The sequence below is a fragment of the Indicator indicator genome, chromosome 37 (genome assembly GCF_027791375.1).
Source record: "Indicator indicator isolate 239-I01 chromosome 37, UM_Iind_1.1, whole genome shotgun sequence".
Classification (NCBI taxonomy): Eukaryota; Metazoa; Chordata; class Aves; order Piciformes; family Indicatoridae; genus Indicator; species Indicator indicator.
In genome coordinates this window covers 1042797-1051448 of record NC_072046.1, presented here as the reverse complement: position 1 = coordinate 1051448, position 8652 = coordinate 1042797, and the positions used below count along the sequence as shown (strand labels likewise).

The 8652-nt window shown below is 45.2% G+C and overlaps 1 protein-coding gene across 2 annotated transcripts; it reads right to left on the bottom strand.

Moving 5' to 3' along the window:
- Positions 1-3203: 3203 nt before the first annotated feature.
- On the bottom strand, positions 3204-8652 carry HOXB4 (homeobox B4). 2 transcript variants are annotated; one of them, XM_054396536.1, is made up of 3 exons: positions 8609-8652; positions 4428-4857; positions 3204-3581 (listed from the first exon to the last, which is right to left on the bottom strand). In XM_054396536.1, exons 2-3 carry the CDS (start codon positions 4849-4851, stop codon positions 3265-3267), a joined length of 741 nt encoding a protein of 246 aa, XP_054252511.1. In that variant the 5' UTR covers positions 4852-4857; positions 8609-8652; the 3' UTR covers positions 3204-3264. The 2 variants fall into 2 exon arrangements, with proteins under 2 accessions (XP_054252511.1, XP_054252512.1); XM_054396537.1 differs by lacking the exon at positions 8609-8652 and adding an exon at positions 4991-5032.

Genomic DNA, 8652 nt, shown 5'->3' with positions numbered 1-8652 from the left:
GTTCGCTCCCACATCCTTTTTCCAACGCCCCAGAGTCGGCCCTCATGGTTTGGGTGGTTTCTTCCAAAGTGAGAGGTCTGGGGAAGGAGGGGGGGAGATGGCTTTGGGGAGATGTGTTTGCTTTTGGTTTTTCTCCCCCAAAAACAAAGCTTTCACCTTTACGATCCAGATTTTATTATTAATATTATTATTTTTTCCCTCGGAAGATTCTGGTAGGACTCCGGGTGCTTTTTTCCCAACAGACGGTCTGCGGAGATTTGCTGTTGAATAACAATGGGAAAAGGATAAGTATTTAAAGAAAAGAAGTGATTAATGATTTTCTGTATAATTCTCGCATTTTTCTTGGCTTCTGTCTGCTTATAATGGCTGTGAACTTTTAGGTCCTATAGAAATCTTCTTTTCTCCCCCTTCTATTCTATTCATACTTTCCAGCTTTGATTTCCCTCTATAGACCCCGCATTCCTGGAAGCATATGTTTTTTGGGTTTTGTTTTTTGTGGGTTTTTTTTAAGGAAGAAGTTTAAAAAAAAAAAAAAGAACGATTTTTGGTCATTCTTCGAAGTACTATCTTGAAAATAACACCCTCTTTACAACCCCCAGCAGATCAAAGACACAAACAGTAAAATAAAATGCAACAACAACAACAACAAAACACCCCAATCTTTAGGCATTACAATAAAATACAGCCCCTGCCACCTCGCCTGTGAACGACACACAGACAAAAAAAAAAAAAAAAAAGGATACTTTAAAGGTTTGCTGTTACCACCTCTAAAACCACCATAATTAACTCCAAATACACCCAGAAATCCATTTCTCCTGTAACATCTGCGCCATGTGACTGCATTAATATTATTTTAAAGTATTAAAATGGCAATAGGAAGAAAAAAAAAAAGAAAGAAACGAGGCCTTTTGTTCGAGCTGGGGGCAGGGGAGACTTTGGGGGACACTTTATTTGCAAGGTGGCTACGCAGTGACTTAGGAACAACACACAAACACACACTCCCCCCATTTAAATATTTCGAGCCCTGCCTTTGTTTCTGAATAACGAAGAGGGAAATATTTCGGTCGGGCTTAGGGGAACTCGAAGAATTCCGTGGCCATTGAACAAATAAGCAAAACCCGGTTTATTTTCGAGGCGAGCAGAAGAAAATGATGATTTTTTTCAGCTGCTGGAGGAGGTTTCCTCCTCCTTCCCACCATGAAACCCCCCTCTGAGTACAACACTCTTTTTTTTTTTTTTTCCACCTTCTTTATTTCTAACTTAGAACTGGAATGTTATTTCGTCCTGAGTGGTTATTTTCGATACTTTCTATGAGAAAGAAAATGAAAATTAATACAAGAGCTGGGGCTCACAAAAGAAGCCATTTGTCTTCTTGATTATCTATTTGCTTGTCAGGCCATGAGCTATCGCAGGAGCCAGCTCCTTTGTAATATCAAAATACACAGAAAACCTGCAAACACCGAGAAACATCTGTGCAAAAATTAGACTCATTAATGCATTAACTACCTTGGAGAAGGAGATTTTGGGGCGAGGGAAAGAGGAGGAGGAGGAGGAGGAGAAGGAGGGGTGGTGTGCTTAAAGAGAGAGGTCTCTCTAGAGAAATCCATCGCTCCAGCCCATTCCTTACAGCAAAGCAAAGCACTAATGAGTGCTTCTGGTTTTGTCTGAGCCCAGTTTGGGATGAGCATATTAATATCTGCTTAGAACAAATAAATCATCATATGTGCGGCTTAACAGTACTTAAGGCTGATAGACCCCAGTCAAACATCTTTTGTTTTCATTAGGGAGTTGAGGCTGGGCCACTGACAACAGAAATGCCTGTAAGAAACCTGCTTTTTAATTAATTTCTTTAAAATAGGTTGTGTTGGTTCTTTTTTTTTCTCACACAGAACAATAAGACAACACCACCTCCCCCCACACCCCCTCCCCAACAAAAAAAATAACCACTCAAGGTCACAGTCACAATGAAAAAAAAAAGAGATTTATTTCCAATTAGGCTTCTTGTTGTTCCTTTTCTCTGCTATTTACAGGTAAAATCTGCACATCCCGAAGGACAAAGGGAGAGGACGGAGCAGCCAAGCCGGTTAGGGGGGTTTGGGGGAGCCTCCCCAAACCCCAATCTTACCCCATACTCGCCCCTCCCCACCCCGAGAGGGGCGAACCCTCACCCCCCCATCCATAATTCACATTTTCAGTACAGGACTGGGCTAGACAGTGGGAGAGGAGCTCCCCACCGCCACCCCTTACCCTGGGCTGGGGTGGGATGAGGCCAGGTGCCACTGTTATCACCCAGTTTCTAACCTAAAACCCCTCGCTCCCCCCTCTCCCCACCCCCCTCCCCTTCCCCAGACTCACAATTAACCTGCTGGACTCAAAAATAAAATGGCAGGGGTAGGGGGTTCCTACATCACTCTCCATTCTCTTGCTTTCTTTGTCACCATCCACTTGACCTAATTTTCCTTCTTTTTTATTTTCCAGAGTGTCCCCCTTTCCTTACTCCCACACACAACCAGTGTCCGAGCCCCCCCACCCCCCCTCCGCCCTCCCCTCACCCCCGTTCCTAGTCCATTCCCTGTGGGGATTTTGCATTGGGTTTGGATCTGATTTCAGACTTTTTTTTTTCTTTTCTTTCCTCTCTCCATCTCAAATCTGTGGTAGAACTGTGGTGGTTTGGGGATGGCGGAGCACAAACTTTGTGGTTTTGGATGGTTGGCGAGAAAATAAAAAGAGGAGGGAAAAAAAAAGACAAAAAGGGGAGGTGGGGTGGGATGCTGGGGAGGGGGGGGGGAGAAAATCCAGTTCGTCTTGAAGAAACTGAGCCTCATTTATTAAAGTGAGCGCTGGTTGTCGAGGTAATAGCAGACATAAGGTCCATCCTTTGTACGGGAGAGTAAACATGACAAATGGGGCAGAGCTTGGCGTGATTAAAGATGAAACAAGGATCCATCTTAGCCAAATCTGAAAACTACTATCTACAGCCTCCTTTTAATGGAAGAGAGGCACAACAGCACCGCTCTGCTTTGTTGCAGCTGAGCCTCCCTCTGTTCCCCCTATAAATAAAGAGCAGCCCTCCTTCCCCTCTGCTACTTGGAGCATTTAACACAAAAAAATATCCTCATGTGTCCCCTAAACACACACACACAACCTCATGCCACAAACACGCTTGCTCCATCCATCCATCCACCCATCCATCCATCCATCCATCCATCCATCCATCCATCCATCCATCCATCTATCCCATCCCTTCATCCACCCCAGGAATAGTTATAGGCTGGTGGCTGGTCCATGGGATCGGGTTTGAGATCCTCCTTGTGGGATCTGCAGGCTGGTAGAGGAGCTGGAAGAATTAGACCTGATCTTGGTATTTGGTAACTTGTGGTCTTTTTTCCATTTCATCCTCCGGTTCTGGAACCAGATTTTGATCTGGCGTTCGGAGAGGCAGAGGGAATGGGCGATCTCGACCCTGCGTCTCCGGGTGAGATAACGGTTATAGTGAAATTCCTTCTCCAGCTCCAGGACTTGCTGCCTGGTGTAGGCTGTGCGGGAGCGTTTCGGTTCCCCTCCTGAGTAATTGGGGTTTACTGAACAAACACAAAGGAGGAAAACAGAAAAGGGGGAAAAAAAAAAAAAAGAAGCAGAAGAATTACTGAGCTGTTCCTTTAATGCGTCCTTTCACCCCCTCAACAACAACAACAACAACAACAACAAAAAAGCATCACACATTCTTTGGGTGTCGGTGTTAGGGAAATGCTTCCAAAAAATACACCGCAAACCTGCTAAAAATACCCCCAAAATCTCCACCTCCATCCTCATCTCTTTGACGTCTATTCCTGCCCAAAGGTTTTTACAAGGTCCCCCAGATAACGTTTTCCGTGCCCTCTATGCGTGTATCTGCACTTAGACATCCACATATATGCTTATACATAAACACAGCCCTCTGCTTAAGCATCGCAAAAATCCCCAAACCTTTACATTTCGCCCCTAACACGTGCAAAAAGGCAAGCACAGACCCTCCTTTTTATTTAATATCAGGCTAAAAAGATAAATAAAAAACCAGAGAGAGAGAGAGAAGGGGGGGTGAGGAGGAGGGAAAACAGTAAAAGTTTACTCGACCCGCCACTTAAATACAAATTACGAAAACATAAAACTTAACTTATGAAGATTCAACAGCCATTAAAAAAAAAAAAAAAAAGAGAGAGAGAGAGAGAAAGTAGCCTGCAAGAAATTGGAGGAGGATGGTAACAGAGACTTCAAAGGCACATGGCCAAGCAGAGCAATAAAAATTTATGGAGGATGTAATTATACCGCTCTGCAAACAGGCGATCGTAAATCTCCACGAATGGTTATTTTACAACTGGTGCAATAAGATTTCTACAAGACTTTGAGGTGCTACTCAGTATAAAGCAAAGCCACTTTAGTTCACTTACCCGTGCTTACATGGACTTTTTTCATCCAGGGGTAAACTACCGGCTCTTTGCAAGAGGAATTGGAAGGGCTTTGGTTCAGAGAGTTTTGGCTGCAGGAGGGTGGTGGTGGGCTGGGGGTAACCGGCTCGCAGGGCTGATTTGGTTCAGAGATGTGGTTCTGCAGTCCGGCCGGAGGATGGACATGACCCCGGGGGGATAACACCGCTGCTTGGTGGCCGGAGCTCTGACAGGACGAGTAGAGCTGCTCCTTGCAGGCTGATCGTGGCTGGTACATCGCTTCATGTTGGAAAGTGTTCTCTCGCCTCTGGCTGCTGTAATATTCCGGCGAGTGATTGGGAAGGTAATCGCTGTGGGAATACTCTTCACAGGGTGGGAACTTGGGGTCCACATAGTTGGAGTTGATCAAAAACGAGCTCATGGCCATTAATTTCTTAGAATTGCACACACGAGAAAAAAATGATAATAATAATAATAATATATAGATATAGATGTCTCTCTCCTAAAAATTTATTCCTGTCCCCCCCTTTACTCCTTTTCCTGTTTCGTGAAACCCTCCTACTTACTGTCAAGTGAACAAAGTTGGAGTCCATGTGACAACGCGGGCCAATGGCGAGGTGCCCTGCGATCCCCGGATAAGGAAATCTGCCCAGCCCGGGCTCTCCCGGGGCCCCCCAGCATCCCCGGGGAGGCAACCGGGGGCGTCCGTTCCCCTCCGGCCTTCCCGGTCCCGGCCCCGATGGGCCCCGTCGCGTCCCGGGCTCCGCAGCGCCCCACGGGCGAGAACCGACCCCCCGCATCCCCCCCCCACACGCACACAACCCCCCGGCCCACACCCCTCGGGGGTGTGTCTTGTCTCGGGGCGGAGGGGAATGGAGGGAAAGGAGGGTGGAAAAAAATAAAAATCCCCCCAAAAGCGAAAAAAAATTAAAATCGAAGGTAAAAATGATTTTTCAGGGGTGTGTGTGGCTGCGGCTCCCAGTTGCTGCCCCAGCACATGATGCATAGCAGTCCCTCTTGGGGGGGGGAGGGGGCTGTGAGGATGTGGGGGGGCATCTCATTCTCTGCTAAAGGTGATACAGGGAAAAAGGGACATTGCGCCCCGAGCCTGGCAGAGATGAATAGGGCTTGTTTGGGATCGATAAGAAATTCATCAGCTAATTCGGGGTGCCCGGGCTCCTAAATCACATTTAGCTCTGCTCCTAGATTGACTCTTTTCCCACGCACCGATAGGGAAAAAAAGGAAACAACAACAACAACAAACAACAAAACACACACACAAAAAAAAAAAACACCAAACCCAACCAAACAACAAAATCCAAATCAGGAGCCCGTCCTCCAAGCCAGAAATCAAGGACTTGATGAACAATTACAAAAGCGAATTAGCCCAAGTCCTAATGCATCTTCTCGCCCTTCTTCTAATAAAGGCGCTTTAAAAGCCAAAGCAAACCAGCAGCTTCTCAACCCCCCAACCCTCCCCCCCGCCTCAATCCCTCAAATCCATGATTAAACCCCAAACGCGCAATAAGCTCCTCGAAAGAAACACGTAATTACTTTTTTTTTTTGGTTTGTTTTCATTTTGGTTGTTGTTTTCTGTGTCAGTGCTGAGATTACACAAAATTAAAAGCAATAGTGGGATCGTGGCTTTCAAATCGCAGCAATAACGCCCCTCTGACCCCCACGCCCACCCCCCTTCCTCTTTCCCAGCTCAGATTTTATCTCGAAGTGATGATAAAGTTTATCGCGGGAGCGCTGGAGTTGAGCTAAGGTCAAATCCAAAGTATTTCTTTCCAGCTATAAAACGGGTTTCACCCTTGTTTTCACCCTTTTTTTTAGGAGTCTGGGGGGTGTGGGTGGCTTTTTCTTTTTTCCTTATTTCTTTTCTTTTTTTGGGGGGCGGGGGGGGGGCTGTTTTTAATGCCTTCTGGGATTGTGACCTGTAGTGTTTGTGTCAACTACATATTCCCCTAGATACGAATTTGTGACCCAACTTCCTTTACACAAATTCGGATCTACAGGGTACATATAGAAGACAGATGCATCCTCCTCGGTCAGAGATCTTCACCTACCGCCATAATTATCTTCTGGGGGAGGAAAAAAATAAAAAAGAGAAGAGGGAGAGGGGGCGCAAAGTTTTGTGACTCGAGAGATCAAGAATTAATCAAAAGGCGGTTGAAAAAATTCACCCTTCAGAGGAAAGACGATTAATTAAAGCAGCAGCTCAGTGTCCAAAGATCTGATAGGAGAGGAAAAAAACTAAAACTTTTCTACCTTCTCCTCCCCACCTCAGCCATTATTTTACCGATAGAAAGAAATAAAAATCAGCTGCTGGGCTGAATATTTAAATACAGGCGCACAACGAGACTCGAATCCAAATAATCACTGGTTAAAAGCAGAACGCCGTCCCCCACCACCCTCAAACCTTTCTAATTATTCTCTGATAACGCAGCGGAAAGATTTAATCCATTTTTCGTTCTTGGAGGTCAACCAAGGTTTGGGTTTATACGTGATGATAAAAAAAAAAAAGAAGGAGAAAAAAAAAGGGAAAGAAGCAGATGAAAAGAAATACAGAATGTAAAGGCAGATGGGACGACAGGTTTTTTTTTTAATGACAGGCAATTCTTTTTACAACCCGAGAAAAAGATCAAAGGCGTTTCATTTCCGAAAAAAGGGATATAAAGCAATAAAATATTCATACTGTCTAGGTAATGAACCTTCATTCGGAACTAATGAGGGTAGCATCATGTTGAGATTTCGTTTAAAATTACAGTTGCTAGAGAGATTAAAAGTACAGCATCCTCCCCCCTTCTCTCTCTTTTTCTTACACACACACACACACACTTTTTTTTTTTTTTTTGGTATTTCAAAAGGCAGAACTTTTTTTTTTTTTTTGGTCAAGTATCTCCTGAATTAATTGCATTTAAATGCCAGAGCGGAGAGGCGATCGGAGAAAAGCTGCGCTTCTCCTCGCATTAAAATTCCGTGGAAATAGCATCAATAGATTTCACAAACTGCTCCGTTTCTCCTAACAATAAACAATTATGGCCAAAAATGAACGTCCCGCAGTTTCCCGGACACAATTCCTCGAGATTTTTCAGGTATTTTAAGGTGAAGAGTCGCTTTTCCTGGCTCATTTCCATAGCATTCCCAGACAAGCAGAAAAACCAACCTGTGTTTTAAAGCAATAAACCCAAACCCACCTAGTGCGATCCCCAAAACCATTTGACACGCCTAAACCAAACGCAATTTTCCATCCAGCAAAGAGAAGAAGCCTTTTGCACGGAGCAAAGAGTTTCCCACCTTCCCCAAACCAGCACGGAGACTTTAGTGAGGAGCAGGCTCCAACATTTACCTTCCCCTCTAAAACCTGCCATAAAAACAAGAAGCCAACCCAAATCTGCTTGTACAAGGTGTAGGTGGAAGCCATAAAATGACTGTACTGAACCAATCCCATTAGACCTCTAATTTTTTCTCTCTCTCTTTCTCTCTTAAATTTTATTCCCCTTTTTCCAACTCCTTTCCTTGATTTATTGTATTGTGTTCCCTCGCAGCTGCTACAGTAGCAGTTTCTTAACCCATAAGAAAAGCCTGGATAGAAGGAACTAGGCCTGTTCCATATTTTTAACCCCCTCCCACATCCTTTAAAATAATTTAAAATTTAAAAAAAAAAAAAAAAAGGAAAGAAATCGGTTTTAATTTTCCTTCCCGATGACACCAAAGGTTTGATGCCAGCAAACCAGCACCCCTAGCGTTAACCAGACCTCTTCCCCCCACCACACCTCCCAGAAATCTTCCCCTCGCCTCCTCTGATCCCAAATTAAAGGCAGCCCCCTCTCTGCTCCCCATACACACACCTCCCCACACACCTTTCTCCCTTTCCCCACGTCGCGGAAAATTCTCCCAGCAAATTTCACCCGGAATTTTCATTTCAAAGCGTGGGAAAAGCGGGGGTTCTCCAGCTTCTCCCCACCCCTCGGCCTGTTGTCCCCCTAAAAGGGGATCAAGGGAACCCTCAACCCTCCTTCAAAGCCTCCTAAAGGCACCTGCCAGTGCAGGGGGGGTTTTAAAGACCTCTTCTGATGCTAAACTCTTGTAGTCGCCCCAAGAGCGTAGACATTAATTAGGGGGTGTCCCCCCTCGCCCCCCTTCTTCAGCCCAGGTGTAATCCCGACAGCGGTACCTACCTTGGCAAAACGTGGCTCCTCTCCTGGGAAAATTCCCGAGGGGT